This window comes from Monomorium pharaonis, chromosome 1 (genome assembly GCF_013373865.1).
Source record: "Monomorium pharaonis isolate MP-MQ-018 chromosome 1, ASM1337386v2, whole genome shotgun sequence".
NCBI classification, from domain to species: Eukaryota; Metazoa; Arthropoda; class Insecta; order Hymenoptera; family Formicidae; genus Monomorium; species Monomorium pharaonis.
In genome coordinates, this window is record NC_050467.1 from 8,539,019 (window position 1) to 8,558,258 (window position 19,240).

Sequence of the window (19,240 nt, forward strand, 5' to 3'; positions counted from 1 at the left end):
ATTGTTACTGAGATTTTAGTTAATAAATACACATTAAAAGTTAATAATTTTGAACAAATTCTTTATATAAAAAAAATATAAATAATTGTTATAATACCTTAACTTAATATTTTGCTTTATTTTTAATCACTGTTACACAATAATTCAATTTTTCGGTATTTGCACAAGTTACATATTCTCCTTTAACTAACAAACCATTTGTCATATGCAATTATATTCAGAATAATAAAATGCTTAGCTCACAAATAGCATGTTACTATTTACATTTGTCTTTATGTTAAGATAAACAAAAATGAGTAAGAAACGTGTGCCGCTCTGAATGCCAAATAAGGTTTGTTCTTTCAGTCCAGGATAAACATGTGTGTGCTGCCCTGGCATGGATTTGATTGAGACTTTTACAAAAAGTTGACATTGATGTGAGATTAAATTTTCTCAAGTATTAGGGTACTGTCCCATGGCCTCGGAAAACGGAATCGGAACGAGCGGATCACCAATCACAGGGTTGTTCTGATAGAACCCTTTTACTAATTCCGTCAAAACGGTCCCGTGATTGGTGATCCGCTCGTTCCGATTCAGTTTTCCGAGATCATGGGACAGCACCCTTATATCTGAAAAATAATTTTTATGGAAGTTATGGGGAAAAGAAAAAAAATCGAAAAAAATTTTTTCTTGAAAACGGCTGAACTGATTTTGATAAAAAAACATGGGTTTTAATCCCACAATGTTATAAAAAAATTATGGAATTTTTTTTAAATACGGGTAAAAAAATGGGGTATTATCATCATTTTTTGTAAAAAAAATCTATGATTTCCCGGGTATGACATATTTAAGTTATATGTAGTACTCTTCCGACCATTTTGAAACTTAAATATGTCATACTAGAGAAGTTATAGATCTTATAGTTGTTTTCTACAAAAAAATTATGATAGTACCCCATCTGGATTCCATAGAAAAAAATTCAAAAAGATTTTGATTTTATTTTTGATTTGACAATTTTTTTTGACCCGTATTTTTTGAAAAAAAATTTCGTATTTTTTTTATAACATTGTAGAATTGAAATCTATAACATATATTTTTTAAATCAAAATCGGTTCAGCTGTTTTCAAGAAAACATTTTTTTCGATTTTTTTTTCCAATAATTCCCATAAAAATTATTCTTCAGATACTTTAAGAAATTTAATCTCACATCAATGCCAACTTTTTGTAAAAATCTTAATTAAATTCGTGCGGGGGCAGCACACATACTTATTCTGCTATGCCCTTGGAACTAATTGTAAATAGTACTTTCTCTTCACTAAAATGTTCGGAAGGTGATTAGAAATAAAATGCGTGTGTTTGAGATTTGCAACTAGTTTCGGAAAGTTGTAAAAAAAGGCATAAAAATGCGAAAGGGTTTTTTGCATGTGCAACAAAACGTAAACATTTTACAAAAAAAGTTTTAACTAAAGAAATGTAAGTTTTGATAAGACCTACAAAATGAGCCGCGACAAGTTAAAATCGGTTTACGCGTTTAGTTGCAAAAAAATTAAAACCGTCTTCAGTCCTGCATTTGCACACGGTGCTTTTGGACACGATATTTTGCGCACTGTTTATTTGCACACTGTTTAGTTGGACACGAAAAGAAACGGACACATACCACGCGCGAGCGCACACACACACACGGAGGGTGCAAGGGAGGTCTTTGGCTTCATTTCGCACACGGCATAGTTATTTCTTACTATGTGAGAACTAGTGAACGGTGTGCAAATGAACGATGCGCAAAATACCGTGTCCAAAAGCACCGTGTGCAAATGCATCGTGTCCGTTTGAACCGTGTGCAAGTGCATCGCTCCTATCATAAGCGCATTGTACAGGTTTAAAATGTTAATCTTGTCTGATTTTAATATTACAAAATAAATTGTAAGCCACACCTTACCTTGTCACGCGCATGCGCGTCCCTGGCTATCGATGATTGGGTGCCGTCGCGACACTAGCGCTTTAGTTTGCGCACTATGCGGTGATTGGTTGTCGTTGCGACATTAACGCTTTAGTTAGCGCACTCTCTACGATTGGTCGCCGTCGCGATCAATAGGCTCGCGAGTCGACGCGATAGAGGAAGTAAGAAAATATGTGCGTAGAAACAGTTGCGAGAGAGAGTCAGTCGGGTTCGCGAGTTTTAGTAACGATGATTGTCGTTCTCTTTGTAGAAGACCAAATACAGCGAAAGTATATGTCTGCCGCGAAGTGTTTTTTTATCAAACCTTTTTCCAGCCTTGCTCGAACATTCCAGACATCCTATTCTCTAACCTTCCGGTTTCAAGCAGAAAGCTTACAAAATGAAAAACTGATTTTAAAAACTATATTTTGATCGAATATTTCTTGCGTTTTTTCTTTTTTTATTTTTTTAAATGTAGTTAAACAAGTTTAAGAAGTAATCAATTCAATCATTTTGACACAATTTTAATAAATACGGCAGTTACTTTATACTTGTTTTTGTTATGTTTTTCTTTAAAAAATTTTAATGCACTACTAACATTTCTGTTATATAAATTGGTTGCTTTACCAACTTTTATTTTATTGACATTAGTAATAATAACAGTGTATTTATTCTTGGTGCTAGATTAGATTAATTTAATTTAGAGGGTGGGACCAGTTCGGCCCCTAAGGTTCTTTAGATTTATTATTACATCCCTCTCTGTATTTTAGATCTAGGTTGTTAAACCTAACCTCTTTTCGGATGTCAGGTATAGTAGGTTCCCTAGTCTAACTTTTCTAAGATTCCACGAACACCCGCCCCCAGATTAGGTATTTTTTACAAGCCAGAGCAGCAGCCTGAGCACGTTCCATCTAAATAGATGGTCTTTGTTCATCAGCTTCCTGATGTTAGCTTTACCAGTGGCAAAGAGATGCTCGATTGCCTGTTTCAGGATGCCTCTTTTTGAGATCTCTTTGGCCATGCAACCCACTTCGTTGTCTTTTATGCCTTATCATCTCGTTTGATGTGCCTAGCCTATCGAGTGCCGTTATACAAGTGAGGCTCGATTGCGCACATAAACGATCGGACACAGTAGTATTTCCCGATTGGACACGAATTTAATGGACACGGTCTCAATTGCACACCGTCCCGATTGGACACAGACTCTATTGGACACAACAGCGATCGGACACATAACATTTGAATTGGACACCGAATCAATTGCACATAGATCCGATTGCACACGAACCCGATTGCTCATTGACCCGTTTGCACGCGAACTTGATTGCATACGACCCGTTTGCACACGGACTCGATTGCGCACCGACCCGTTTGCAAACGGACCCGATTGCACACGATACGATTCCGCATCGCAGAATAATGCAAAAACAAAGCACAGAAAATTTATCATAAATTTTCATAAATATTTTACAAATTTATTTTTAAAAAATATTTTTTAAATATTTTTTAAATATTTGTTACGGGCCGGATTTCTCCATCCGACCTCGTAAAAACCAATATATGTAAACCGCGATTAAGCATTTGGCGAAATATAAAATGTAGCAAAGAAAAGATCGTGCAACGCCGGGCGCGACAGTGAGGAAAAGAACGCAACGACCCAATTTAGAGCCGGATAATCGGAACTCGGACGCAGCAGCCTTGTCGAGTAGCAGGAACGCTGATTGGCAAGGTCCCACTGATTGCATCGTAACCCAGAAGAAAGGGAATAAAAAGAGAAAGCCCAACGCCAAGTCAGGTTCAGTCATAATCAATCTGTCGCGTTATTCTATCACGTAACACTGTTGTAAATAATCTATCGAGTGAAATTAAGTAGTGAAATAAAGTGTACATATCATCTACATCGAGAGTGCCTTATTTAAACCCCAGTCCCTGGAAGCGCGCTCTCAAGCAAGCAGAGTGCAGCCAATAATAAGAGACCAACGGTGCGAAGGTCCTCCATCCTTTTCCTTCTCTCTCTTTCTACCTCTCTCATCCATCCCTCTCCTCCTCCATCGTCCGCTAATATCCTTCCCACCTCATATTGCCAACTTCCCTCTCCCCTCTCTCTCCAAGTTCTGCACCTCTCCCACATATGCTCCCATGTCTCCTCCCCTTCGCATAATCTGCATAATTTCTTTTCATCCTCTTCCCAGTATCTACCTTCTCTTGTTTCATTTCGCAACCTAAACCCAGCTACTCTTTTCCATCTATTTTCCCCCCATCCCTTCTTTAAGTATTCCGGGATACCTTCTCCTTTTACCCATTTATAGTACCTATTAAATTTCCCGTTTCGTATTTTTTCCCACCTTTCCTCTTTTTGCATCCTACTTTCTTTTTCTTCCCAATTCATTGTCCCCCTTCCTACCTCCTCCTTCGTCTCCTTCCAATTTCTTAGTGCTATTCCTTTATCTTCAAAGAATCTCTCTCTCCATCTCCCACTCTGATAGTCCTTTCTCCTTTAGTGCCCTTTCCTTTATTTCTTCTAAACATCTAGCTAAAACGCAACCTCCTAATGCTCTCTCCTCATACCTACATGCCCTTTTTCCCGCCTCTCTCCTCATTTTTTCTCTCTGAAGTTTTTCTCTTATCAAATATCCCAGTGTTCTTCCCTCCACTCCTAACACCCATCTCAGATATCTTTCCTGTAGCCCCACATAGAAATTGGCATCCAGTGGATGTCCAATGGACGTCCATTAAACCTCCATAGATCCATGGGACGTTATGTCCATGGTGGAAGTCAGATGGACGTCCATTAGAGGTCTAGTAAACTTCCTTAGCTCCATTGGAGGTTTACCTCCATGGTGGAAGTTAGCTAGACGTCCATTAGGGATCCAGTAAACTTCCATGGCTCCATTGAAGGTTTACCTCCATGGCGGAAGTTAGACAGACGTCCATTAAAGATCCAGTAAACGTCCATGGCTCCATTGGAGGTTTACCTCCATGGTGGAAGTTAGATAGACATCCATTAGGGATCCATTAAACATCCATAGCTCCATTGGATGTTTTCTTCCATAGTGGAAGTTAGATGGACGTCTATTAGGGATCCACTAAACTTCCATAGCTCTATGGAACATTATATCCATGATGGAAGTTAGACAGACGTCCATTAAGGATCCATTAAACTTCCATAGCTGTATGGAACATTTATTTTTATGGTAAAAGTTACCCAGACAACACGCTTGTCAGAATGAAAACTTTAAGAGAACTTTTTTAAGAAAACATTTAGATATCTTGGAAATGATGTCCAAAAATAACATTTATCAGAGACGTCTACTAAGAGAGGTCTTTGAGATATCTCATAGAAGAATTTCATTTAAGTTTCTTGAGAATGTTATCCTTATGATATCACAGCTAACTGATATCAGCTTAATATCTCATAAAAGATATCACAACGCTGTCCGATTTTTGAGCCGTCCATGCGCGTCGTAGTTGACTCAGAAATCAGATAACACTATAACAGTGGATGCTGATCCGAATCTATTTTTTCACCTATCTCTAATTTTGTCACTTCCACTATCTCTTCATCTCCTAACGCGTAATCTATTACCGATTTTCTTACGTGCTTCTGTGTACGTCCATTCCCCTTCCTTATCCCCTTCTATACTCCCATTCATAATAAACCATCCTCTTTATAAATTCTAATAATATCTCCCCTTCTTTATTTATTTTACTATCCTTCGACCTCCTGCTATCCCACACTTCCCCCTCCTCACCCCATTTCTATCTCCCTCCTTCTCCTGTTCTAGCATTTAAGTCTCCTATTACCGTCTTTACCCCTTCTTCTCTTTCATCCATCCATCTCTTAATTACTTCCAGTTTCTTTTCCATGTCCCTATTAATATAAACCCCTACTATTTTCAGGACCTCTTTACCCAACCTGTCTCCCCAGTTCTTTTTCTCTACCCATGTTTTTATCAATACCATAACATCCCACTTCTCTAAACCTTTCCAAAAATCATAATTTTTATTTTTTAATCCTGCTACATTCCAAAATGCCACGCTTATATCATTCCTAGCTTTGTATTCCTCTCTCCCCTTTTCCCATCTCTCCACCCCTCCTCTCCGCCTTCCCCCAACTTTTTCTACCTTTACTCCTCTTATTCCCCCCGTCTTACTTCTACCTTCATTTCTTCCATTTCTATTCGCTTTTCTTTCTCTCCCTCTCTATTCCATCTCCTCCCTTCTCCATCCCTTAGTTCTCTACTTCTCTCGTCCCATACCCCGTCTATCCCTAGTTTTCCTGTCCTACTCTCACTTTTTTACCTGTAATTTCTAATTCTCTTGCTATTCTCTTTATCTTCCACCTAACTCTTCTCTCCTTCCACGTAAGATCATTACTCCCTCTATCTCTTCTTTTCTGTTTTCCCCCCCTCCCTTAATCCTTTATCACTATGTTTCTTCTCTTTTCTCCTCTCTCCCTCATCTCATATCTTCTTTCTAGATTCCATACATTCTAGACTCTCTTCCCATTCTCCCCTTTCTTCTACACCTCTGTTTATCATCTCTCCCCCTCCCCCTCCCCTCTTTCCCTTCTACCGCCTCCATTCCACTCCTTAATCCCTCTATTTTTCGTTCCAGTTTTTTTTATCCTAACCCCCATTTTTTCCTTTTTCTTCTTCCATTCTTCTATTTTCTTAAACTCCTTTTATTTTTTCTAACTCTAATCATTTTTTTCTGCTCTCTTGCTACTTCTCTAATTTCTTTACTTACATTTTTTAATCTTTCTCCTAATTCTCTCCTCATCTCATTTATCATCATCTCCCAGTCTTCTTCCTTCCCCTCCGGTGATCTCGCCATTTTCCCATTCCTTTTGAAAATATCCACTAACCCCGCTTCTTTCTCTCCTAATAGCTCTCTTTCTCTTCGCACGCTCCTCTATACTATCTCCTATGCTGTCGCACCTCACTCTATGGGCTGCCCCCACCGCTCATCTCAATCTTGCCTACTTTATGCCTGTTCTCTACCTTCTCGCTTGCCGCCTCTCTATCCCACTGTATACTTCCTGCCCCTTCTCGATTCCCGCTCGCCTAAATGTCTCTCTCCCCTCCCGACAATCTAACCTCTATTTCTGTCTACACTATTCTCACTTCCCTTCCCCTTATTCCTAAATTCTTTTTATTCCCTTCATTCACAGTCCTTTACTAGCTATTTCTACTTATTCTCCCATACTTATTCTTCCTTTTTTTCACTCAAAATCACACTCAGTATCTCTCACTCTTACAATATCTTAACAAACTTATCTCCTATCCGACCGGAAACAGAAGTCCTATTATTAACAATATATAAAATATATTTTTAAACTGGAAAATATTTATGGTATATGAACTCGAAATATTTTTTATATTTTTTGATAATAATAGCATAAATATTTTTTTTTAATATTTTTATAAATATTTATCATAATTTTTTTATATTCTGGCAAACTTAGACAAAAATATGTACAAAATATTTATCATAAATATTTTTTCTTATAAATATTTTATAGTCGCAAACCCATGTGGTGCAGAAAATGCTTTGCACACACACACGCACGCACACGCACACACACACACACACACGAGTGCAAGGGGGGCTTCGTCCCCCCTCCCGAACCTACCCCGTTCAAGTCGCTAACCCATGTACTATCAGCAATGCGGAATCGTATTGTGTGCAAATGGATCGGTACGCAATCGAGTCCGTGTGCAATCGGATCCGTGTGCAATTGATTCGGTGTCCAATTCGAATGTTATGTGTCCGATCTTTGTTGTGTCCGATCGGGACGATGTGCAATCGGGACTGTGTCTGATTGGGAAATACTACTGTGTCCAATTGCTTATGTGCGCAATCGGAACAGTCCCCGTCATACAGTCCCAGACTACTGAAGATTCAAGACGTTGAACAGTGCAGGGTCTAGCCAGCGCTGATATGGCTGTTCTGTTATCTATAGATAATGATTTTATTATTGGCTATAACCCTGGCTGCAAGAAGCTCGGCGCATCGTTGTATCGCCACTACTTCTGCTTGAAATACCGTAGCTAGGCTACTCAGGGAGATGCTCTTTCTGTGGTTTTCGCTTAGCCCGTATACTTTCGCTCTAAAGCAATCGTTCTGCCCGAACTATCTGTAACCAATAGCTTGTATTGGGATTTGTAGTCAGTCCTGGTTTTGGTCAGTCTTTTTTGGAACAAGTGTTTTGCCTTAGGTAATTTCCCTGTAGGCTTTTCAACAGGTTCCTTGCCTTCACCTTTTCTATCCTAGGTCACGACAGCGGCATAAGTAATTCTGGGTAATAATCCCGCTTTGTATAGTCACAAGGCAATCCTGGGTTTAAAGCCTCAGGATCTGCTCATGACTCTTTACACGCCCACATGGAGAATTTTTTTTTCTTTTTTAAGAGATTCTTTTTCCAACTTAGTTTCGAGTCGATTAAGAAGTATTTGACCGTACTTGCGTACTCCAAATCCTTTTCCAATAGGCTTAATGGTTTTATTGATTTTGGTTTTTATTTCCTGGTAAAGACAATTATCTTAGTATTGAAAAGGTTTACTTCCAAACTGTTCTTTTTACATCAGGTCTCTGTAATTCTCAGGGCTCTTTACATGCGCTCAACCGTCGAGCTTAGAACGGTAGTGGGTGTATAGCAGGCAGTGCTTCAGGAATCGGCCCGAGATGTGCAATTAATTCCGAGCACTACCTTACAGCATCGCTTATAAGGGACGTCTCCGAATCCAATTCTCTTGTATTATTGTATCTTTTTGGGGTCCTTTGGAGTTATTTATTGAGGTCCGCTCTGAAGTTTTCCCAATTTGTATGTCTAGGACTTCTAACCCAGATTTCTTTGATGTCGATCTGTCTCAGGTTGTAGTGGATTTGTCTGGATCTGACCCTGAGGGTTTATTTGAGACTCTCCAGCTTCTCACCAGATCCATCAACTTCCTCGAACAGAGTGATGTCTATTACCTCCTGTCTTCTTGAGTTCATGAAGGTAGGTTCTTTGTCTCTGTTTAAGATGTGCAGCCCGCCGCCCATTATAAATTCGAGAAGGTTTTTGCCCCTTGAGTTGTTGTCTGTGCTATCCCACACCAAATGGTGGGAGTTGGCATTGTAACCCAAGAGTAGTCTTTGTTTACAAAGGTGACAAGTTGCCTTACCTCGTTCTGCGGTGTTGGCTCGGTCGAGTCGTAGGGCATGTAGACAGAACCACATCCACGACCAAATCCAGGTCCCCGCCGTTCTGTCTTTTGATGTTCAGCGAGATGGCCGTGAGGTCTCTATTGCTGAACTATGTTAGTAGAGAAGCTTCCACTCCGCTTACAACACAGATCTTGAGTTTGCCCTTGTCGTTGGTGTAGTAGATTCTGTCACAGCTGCTTAGTCCTTTGATTTTATTCCTGCACAACCATGGTTCTTGGATTAGCGCAATTATTTTTGGCTGCTTTTTTGTCTGGATCTCAGCCATTCTCCTGGCTAGAATCGCCGAGGCGTTTTTGCTATGATGCAAGTTAATTTGTATAAAGTGAATCTTGGAGCCCGTCATTTTTAAACAGGCCCTGGCTCATCACTTTTCTTTTTAACCTCCCTGCGCTCTTCGCCAACCAACTTTACAATTGCTTGGCCGAGCCCGAGAAAGATTTGAAACTGAGGGCTTCAAGTGCCCTTAGTGTCTCCTTTTTTATAAGGGCAACAAAATGGGTGCTTTTAGTACCCCTTTTTCGCTGCTCCTTACGACTACCCAGTCGCTTCTTACTCCCGGGTTTTGCCTGTCGATGAGATTGATGATCTTATTGATAGATTTTTTACGGAATTGTCTACATGCTCCACGACTCAACAATGGCGTTTGGGCAACTTATCGATCCGCAGCTCCGCTTGTATGTAGCCCTCGGCACGACGCAAAAGGAGCTGCTTATACCTTGTCTTGGGGGTTTCTCTTAGCTGGTTGCCCCCAAGTACATCCTTGAGCGGGTGTCCTCCATGCAGTCATTGCTTTTCTACCGTGTCAAGGTAGGAACTCATGTGACGGGTTTTTGGTGCAAATGTTTTTGAATGTGAAATTTTTTTGCTCAGTTACTATTCCAATAAAACAGTTACGTGACATCTACGTGGAATCTATGTAATTTACATGAATTACGGAGCATGTGTGGATGCAAATTTTTCCACAAGTTATCTACGTGGATGCAATGTTCTTTTTTTATCACCGCATCGAATTTTATCGCTGCAGCAACTCTCCAAATCCCTTATATAGTGATTTTCAGTAAATTTGATTGACTTTAAACATTTTTGATCGCCATATTTGATCCGCTATTTTGAATTTGACATGTCTGATAACAGAATCGCGATCACCGACCCAAAAAACCTTTAAAAACTAATTTTGATAATAAAGTGATTGAAAGAAATATTTACATACAAAAAAATCGAAGATTTGTAGATTTTTCCTTTTCTAATCGCCATATTGGATTTCGCCATCTTGAATTTAAATATACTCATACATACATTTGAAAGTTTATGGTCTATGGTCGCAAGATTTTTATTTCTCAGAGATATTTTTATATGTTTTCTATATGTAAATATTGATTGAAAAGATCAGTTTTTTGCAAATAAATTAACATAATAAATTAATTTGATCTTGTTGTCAACCAAACTGGCAAACATTTTATTGTTACATTTTATTGGTAAATTTAATAATAAAGTTTTTGCCAGTTTGATTGACAACAAGATCAAATTTATTTATTATTTACACTGGTGACAAGAAGCTTGAGATTAACCTTATAAATTAACATAACTTGTCCAGATCGCATTTTGAACAAATTCTGATGATGGATATTGAAAGTTCAGGAAATTTTACATAAGAAAAAGTTGGTTTAAAATTTTTTGAGGACTAGATTCATAGTATGAAAACGCTGAAAAGAGTCACAGAAAATTGTCCGCTTGGAACTTATTAAGTTAAAATAAATTAAAAATTAATTTGTAAAAGCTTTATTTATTAATTAGATTATTGTAATTTTTAAAAATTAGGTTACCCTAAATAACAAATCAAGTTTAATATGAATCATCTTTCTAATAAATTTTATATTTTATTTATAAATTAAGTTTATTTGAGATAACAAAAAAATATTGTTTTTATAAAAGAAAATATTTTTATAATTATTAAAAAGCTATTAAAATTAATTCATTTGAAATTATCTAAGTTAAGTTAGAAGACAATAACTTTTTAACTTTAATATTTAACTTTTAAACTTTTTAACTAGTTACTCCAATCCTGATAATGTTTTTAATCAAACGATTTACCTAATTTATCGGGAATTGTAGCGTAGCCTATAATATATTTAGTGCTGAGATCTATCTGTTTACCTGGTATTATACTCATTTTATCAACACAAATCGTACAATCTATTTATCGTTCATCTAGAAAACTCAATACCTTCTCCCTTAGTAAGCCAAAAACATCATAAAAGATTTCATTTTCAAAAGTAATGTATTCCAAACGTCTATGCAGAGTACGAGTTGAAGACAAAGAAATAGATTAAGATAATAATTCCTCATACCTATCATCTCCACATGCATGCTTCAACCGTAGTGTTTTTTTTTTAATAGTTTTGTCTGTCCATTGACATACAAAATAAGTACGACGTCCTTTGCGATATTTAGTTTCAAGATACTTTATCTGATTTTTATGAAATACTTGTTGCAACAAACCCTGTGCTAGAAAAGACGTCCGTCTCTCTAGGCAACTTATTAAAATTCTTTAATTGTCGTACACACTGTACAAGAATTCTATTCTATTATCTTCGCCTCCGTCCCTGGTCGCGGCCCTGAGCCGCCCGGGTGTCGGGGCGACTGTCTTCTCGTAATATCTTCGATGCAATACGTAGTTGGGCGCCAGGTACGTTAAGCGTACCACTCTGTCTACGCCAAATCACAAATTAGCGTTACGCTAGTGAGATCGCGGAAAAGACGGGTGCTCGTTAGGCGACCGGAGCGTTAGCGGCTCCGATAGCCAGCTACTCAGCCCTAAAATGGCAGAGGGGGAGGTTCGGTGCGGGCGGATGGAATTGGGAAGGCGAGAGAACTATTAAGACAACGTAAATTTAACAATAAGATTAACAAATATATTTAACCAGGAACGATACAGAAGTGTACGGCTCTGTTGAGCGGCAATGGTGACTCGCGCGCGTTACAAGCTAACGACCGCTTGAAATTAGATTTCGCGAATACGGGATAATTAACGAACGGGTTATTTTACGTACGCGGGAATTATCCGACTTGTCCATGCTTTATCCTGCGTCGTTGGGGGACGCCAAATTCCCGATAGAACAACGGTTTCGCCAAGGGCGATCGGGACGAACAGTAACTCCGAGCCCGCGCGGCACGCGACGGATTTGTTCTCTTCCACACGTTACAAGATCCCGCGAGTAATATGCGCGATAATTATTATGAGCTCGCCAACTAGGCGGTACCAGACAATGACATTGAATCGGACGAGAGCGCAATTACAAAGTGATTCGCGATATAAATGTGACAAAGTAAATTAGACTTTACGGAATTCTAAATGCACGACGATCTACAACAGAATTAACGACAGTAACTCACGATACGATCAAGCTACGAAAACACAGGTAACTCGGCTGCGGGTCGGGACGCATACGCAACGTAATTGTAGTACAGAACGAACAGCACGGAGCGAACTCACGCGGGCGGGCGCGATCGGCGAAGCAACGGTACTCCAATAAATTCGTGACTCTAATCTAACGACTACAAGATCGTCATAAATTCGTGATTCTTTCGCGAGTCGCTCAATCGTGAAATTGGTGACTTTACAATTCTAATACGACACTCTCACCAAGCCGGCTCCTTCGTCTCGGCCTCGTCCGGATCGGGAGGTTTTCGGCTCCTGCGTCCTCTTACACGATATCTTAGCTCAGGATCTGGATCGCACACACAAGACAATACCACGTCCGCAGCTCGAGAGAGGGATCCTGGATCCTGAAAGCGTAATTCGGCGGCAATATCGGAATTTTTACGGAATGAAAATTGTAGGCAAGATCAGGGCGGTATTACCTGCGGACCCCCGCTAGAAAAAGGTCTTCTGCAAATCCCTCGTTGATCTTGCTTCGCGACTTCCGAGAAGGTCCTTCCGTCGAGACGAGACGTCAGAACTTACAAAATAAATCTCCACGGCCACCGATCTCCGCCACGCTCGCGATACAGCGCTCGCAAAAATCTTAACAATTAATAAACGGACAACACACGAGACATCATACACACAAAAACACGAGATAACACGTTTCCGCGTCCGTTCCCGAGCGGGAGGACGCAGGACCCACGTGATGTTAACGCGTAAGGGCCGATAAGGCCCTTGTGACGGACAACAGCCTGCGGCTGTCACGTCACAGTCTTTATAAATTAAAATATCTTACACATTAACAAACCACTGTTTATGTTTACGACACCATGTTTTGTCGAACTAGAAATGATGTCCAGACTCTTATTATAGGGACTCTAGCTTGTGTGAACTCGTAATGCTATTTATCACGCGGAAAGCAATAGTACGAACTCCCACCATTTGTCCTGGCGACCGGGCGACAACGATGATGACAATAATGACGACCACGACGTTTCTTAACTAGATTTATTCTTAAGTAAAAAACTTTAATCGCGAGATCTCCGCTCGTAAGTCACGTAGCGGAAAAATTAAAACACTTTTATTATATAAATTGGATGCAAGCTATCCATTAAGCCTATTTAGAAATCAATTGTTTTAGTCGTTATTGAGAATGATAACTACGGAATCTCGCAAACGGCATATCGCGTAATAGAGGCACGGCAAAGCCACGCGCGCATACATTTGACAAGCGTAAACGTCGTTTCGCTCTGTAAGCAGGAGGGGAGTGTAAGTAAACCTTGCTACACGTGGAAAATTGCAAACATACACGGAAAAAAGTTTGGCACTACTGCTGCATCATAGGTGGTAGTGCAGCACCACCTCGCATTTAGGACTACAAAGTGCCAGTTTTGAGTAACTGGCAACACTAAGCGGGAGAACTGTTCTCTCGACCCTGATGGGGCAACCATTGCACTTTAAGGTTAGGAATGCTGCGGTGCGAGATTGGGACAGCAGGGCTTCCGATTGGGATAGCAGCCCAGGTAGCAAGGTGACGTCTAATTGATGGCATTTTTTGGTCATTTTATGACGAACCAGACGTCATAATGTCGAGATAAAATGACGTCTAAATGTCGTAAAACTGACGTACATTTGTCTCATCTTAACGACGTCATATATTGACGTCAAAAATACGTCATTATTTTCATATTATTGACGTCATTTTCAAGAAGCTAGTATCGTACATTTGACGGTATTTTATTGTTATTTTTATGACAAAACATAGGTTTTTAGATTACATTTAATAAAGACGACATTTTAACGTCATTTTTATGACTATCCCAGGTAGTAAAAGCCATTATTTTGACGTTTTAGAAAATATTTCGGGTACATGTCTTATATATGCAGTACTTGCATTATGAAAATATCGAAATAACATAATTATAATGTAAAAAAAAATCTACGTTATTTCTCAACAAGCATCACGACCCACTACACCATAGTCACATTTGGAATTGCCTAACTTCCGCGGTCACCCATCCAACTCTGAACCGCCGTCGACGTTGCTTGACTTCGAAGATCGTACGCTACCTAGCCCTTTGTGATGATCCATGAACACTTGATGATCATGAATACATATTTGTTATAGATCAGTTCAATAGATGCGAGAAACATAAAACTTGTAGTTAACTAATATTTTTATAAATAAATATAAATTTACAGTTTTTTTCCTGATTTTTACATATGCAAAATAATATGTGGAATAACTTATAGAAATATGTTTTTGCTTTGTTCTTTTGATAAAGCTAAATTATACCTCAGACAAAACGCAATATTTATAAAATATTGATAAAATATTTATAATATTTATTTAAATATTTTATAAATATTTATCCAAATATTTTATAAATATTTTTGTGGTCTTAGATTTGACAAATCATAAAGATTTATCATAAATATTATAAAAATATTTATGAAATATTTATAAATATATTTACAAAATATTACTTATACAAATCTTTATCTTTTATTTACCATAAATATTATATAAAATATTTAATCTATATTTTAATATGTTGAATAAAGATTTTTTTCTTCGTATATATAAAATATGTGTAAAATATTTTTATAATATTTTGAAAAAATAAATATTAATAAATATTAATAAATATTTATCATAAATATTATGTGCTGCTTGGGATGATTCTAAAATATTGATAGTATTAATTATATAAAATATTATATTAATTTTAATAATGTTGTTTATTAACCAATCTTTAAATAATGATTAATAGTTATAGGTAGCAAGGTGTTGTCCACTAGACCTCAATAATTTGTCATTTGAGGTTAAATCGTCAATTATTACAAAGAATTATAGTTAACGTCAGTAATTAGTCACTAATAAAATCTTATTAATACGTCGTAAAATGATCAATTAACTGACGTTATTAATTAGTCAAGAATATGACGTCGGAAATACGTTGTAGGATGGATAAATGACTGACGTAATTAATAGGTCAAAAAATGACGTTACTATTACGTCTTAATTTGGTAACATGACGTCTGCGACCTTAAATGACGAATTATTGACGTCGTATTAACGTCACCTTGCTACCTGGGAGGGCTCCCAAATTGAGAGAGCTGCCGTGCCAAAGAAGTACAACAGCGCACTCTCATTTCGTACAGCTGTTACATTAGTTAGTGCTTCTGTATTGCCAAACTTTTTTCCATGTATGTGGCACAGTATAACATGAACATCGTTTTGCTATGTAAGCAGGGGGAAGTGTGGGTGGACCTCGGTTCGCATGGAAAGTCAAAAACCCAGTGGTACAGAAGGCTTTGCCCCACCACTTTAGTATTAACTAATAAAATTAACTAATAAAACTCGAATTGTGTCAGATGAATTATATGAAATTTTGAACATTATAACATCGTTTTTCTCAAAAACTATTGTGACAAAATCTTTATGACAAAATCAATAAGACAAAATGTATATTTTAATGAGATCTACAACTTTTATCTGAAGTATTTAAAAAAATTTCCATTATTTAGAGAAATAAATGAAAAAAATCATGAGTTTTATGATTTTTTATGGTTTCTGCCGTAAAATTTGCACCAATTTTCACTATCATTATTTTTGTAATCAGCGCGTAAAAATATGCAAGTCATCCGTAACATGCATTGCACACGAAATATTGATTTAATTGCGATAACAAAAATATGGTAGACTCATGAGATTTTCTATAATTAGTTTATGTATTGGCCAAAAGGTAACAGCATTAATATCGCTGGAAAAAAATTTTTGAATAGACCAAACTTTTTGAATAGACTGTGTATGTAAGATTAAATATGTGAATAACACAATTTAAATAAAGATAAGCGAAACGGTCAAAGTGCTTATTATGTGATTTATACATTTTCTAGTTTATTCAAACTGTACACCATTACTTTCGAACTTTCAAAGCAACCATTGAAAACAAAACTTAGATTAATAACCTTACAATGTTAAGGAATAATACCACCCTTTGATACCTTAAATGATTACCTAAAATCGGGAATTTTTTATGAACAAATGAATAGCTTTATTGAAAAAACAAGTATAATCCATTTTATTATAAACATTAAATTATTAGAAAATTTATTTATTTATTTATAATTGTTTAAAATAGCGACGTGATATATTTTCTCAAACGCACTTTTTTTGAAAACATTATTTTGTATGCAAGATTTCTCTAAGATGGTTTACTCTAAGACAAAAATTCTTATTTTCTACATTGATTGAAGTTACAAAATACTTAGCCATTAAAAAAAAATGTTTTTTTAATTGCAGTTATTTTCAAGAAAAAATACATTTTTATGGTCGAAAATTAGATAAACATCCTACATACTTTGTTGTGTGATAAATAGAAGATTATGTTTAAAATTTTAAGTCAATCAGATAAAAATTGTAAGAATAGCATTGCACGCAAATTAAAAAAACGTGCGTTTACGGAAGTATGCCTGTATGTTGTTATTTTAAAGAAATATAAATAAATAAAAAATTTGTAAATAACTTAATATGTATATAATAAAATGGTTTATATTTTTGTTTTTTTCAGTAAAGCGCGCTATTTATTTGCCCACCAAGTTCCCGAGTTTAGATAATAATTTTAGGGCCTCAAGAGTGATGTTACCCCTTAACCCGTGTTACGACGCGCACTAATTCAATTCAATGGCCGGTATTCATAGTCGGGTCTTATATTTAAGATCATCTTAAGTACTGTTTTAAGATGCCATCAACCAATCACAGAGCCGTATTAGCATCTTAAGACATTGCTTGAGACGATCTTGAAATAAGATTTGACTATGAATACCGGCCAATGAACCAAAAATGGTTGACCATGCAAAGACCTTACTTAACGCCATCTGTCCATCGATGAACCTTGTATCGGGGTTTAAAAAAAAAATTTTTTTTTCATCGATGGACAGATGGCGTTAAATAAGGTCTTTGCATGGTCAACCATTTTTGGTTCATTGAATTGAATTAGTGCGCGTCGTAACACGGGTTATATCTAATTGTACTGTGTGTATTGCTTTTAGTGTGTGTGCGTGTGTGCGTGCGTGCGTGCGTGCGTGCGTGCGTGCGTGCGTGCGTGCGTGCGTGCGTGCGTGCGTGCGTGCGTGCGTGCGTGCGTGCGTGCGTGCAAATCTTTTTTTGTACCACATGGGTTTGCGACTTTTCACGCAAAACTTTGTAGTGTACGACTTTGCAGTGTACAACTTTGCAGTGTACAACTTTGCGGTGTACAAATATTACGTGTCCAATTGCACGGTGTACATTTTTATCGTGTCCAAATTTGTAATTTGTCCAGAACTTATTTTTCCTGTGTATAAAATTACTGTGTATAAAATTTCTGTGCCGAAATGAACCGTGTTCATTTAAAATGTGTACATTATTTTGTGTCCATTTGCACTGTGTCCAAGTGGCCACTCAGTGTAACCCCTTAAAGAAATTTATTGCAAAAAATATTGTGATATTACAATATTTAAATGTATATGTTTAATTGTTTATACGTTTATCTGTTCAGAATTGTTGCACATGAAAAAACAGTTAAAATTTTTCAGAAAATTTTTTGTAACCATCGATGTCATATGAGTAATTTATTATTAGGGAGTATTAATTTGGTTGCTATTTGGTCAAAAATTATTTTGATAAAATTTCCCTATTTTTTTTGTTATAAACAGTTAAAAATTTTTTGTTAAATTTTTTTTTGCTAATCTTTTTTAGTGAATTATCTTGAATTAAAATGTTATCTATTTTTTATTAAACGCATTATATAAGCTTTTTAGTTTACAAGTGAAAATAACTATAAATTTTTATTGCATATTTATTGAAATTTTATCAAATTTAATGGAACAAAAGTTTATTATCAAGTTAATTAAAAGTTTCTAACCAATTTTTTTATTAATACTTACAATTTACAATTAACTATTGAAATCTGTTTTTTTTTTATAGCAAAAGAACATGTCTACTATGTTATCAAACGAGGCTCAACTACGCTATATGATAGAATGGTTTCGAGAATGGTCTGATATGCAGCGAAACGATTTTTTGGGCGTACTGCTGGAGAACTGTGGTCCCGCGGGGTTCGTGAATGGACTGGTAACCGACATGGAGAAATTGGATTGCGAGGGATCTGACAGACCTCCGAGCTTATTTCAGTGTCGCGTCAAGCTCTTCCGGGAGTGGAGCAGCAATTGGTCGCAGTGCGAGAAAGATTCTTTGTTAGCAGCTATCAAAAATACAGATAGCAAGTTTGCTGAAATGTACGAGGAAAGATTATCGTCACTGATGGAAGACAAACAGTAACGAGCGAGCATTTTACGTTTTATAATTCAGAAATTCCAGATCATTATAGCTATTTCTAGCTTTTTAAAATTAATATAAATTTTGGGAGAACTTTTTATTTATATATTTATTTACTTATAATATAAATAATCTATTTAGTTTGAAAATGTCATAAATAAGATTGTGATGTGATGGTACTCATTTATCAGGAGGTTGTCTTCATAATTAGAGTCACTGCTTCAATCATTGTACAGTTATCAATATAATAAATGATTGTTTGAGAATAATATATTGTGTAACAAGTGCGGAAGATTAGCTTTTATAATACGAGTGCGAGAAGTAAACGTGCGAGTGAAAAAAAGCCGTTCTGCAGGTGTTGCAC

At 36.9% G+C, this 19,240-nt stretch overlaps 1 protein-coding gene across 1 annotated transcript; it reads left to right on the forward strand.

Annotated features, from left to right (window-relative positions):
* The first annotated feature begins 13,989 nt into the window (after positions 1-13,989).
* On the forward strand, positions 13,990-18,879 carry LOC105837854 (uncharacterized protein C14orf119). Its single transcript, XM_036284802.1, has 2 exons — positions 13,990-14,082; positions 18,526-18,879. The coding sequence occupies exons 1-2, from the start codon at positions 13,990-13,992 to the stop codon at positions 18,877-18,879; spliced, it is 447 nt and encodes a 148-aa protein (XP_036140695.1).
* The last annotated feature ends 361 nt before the right edge of the window (positions 18,880-19,240 follow it).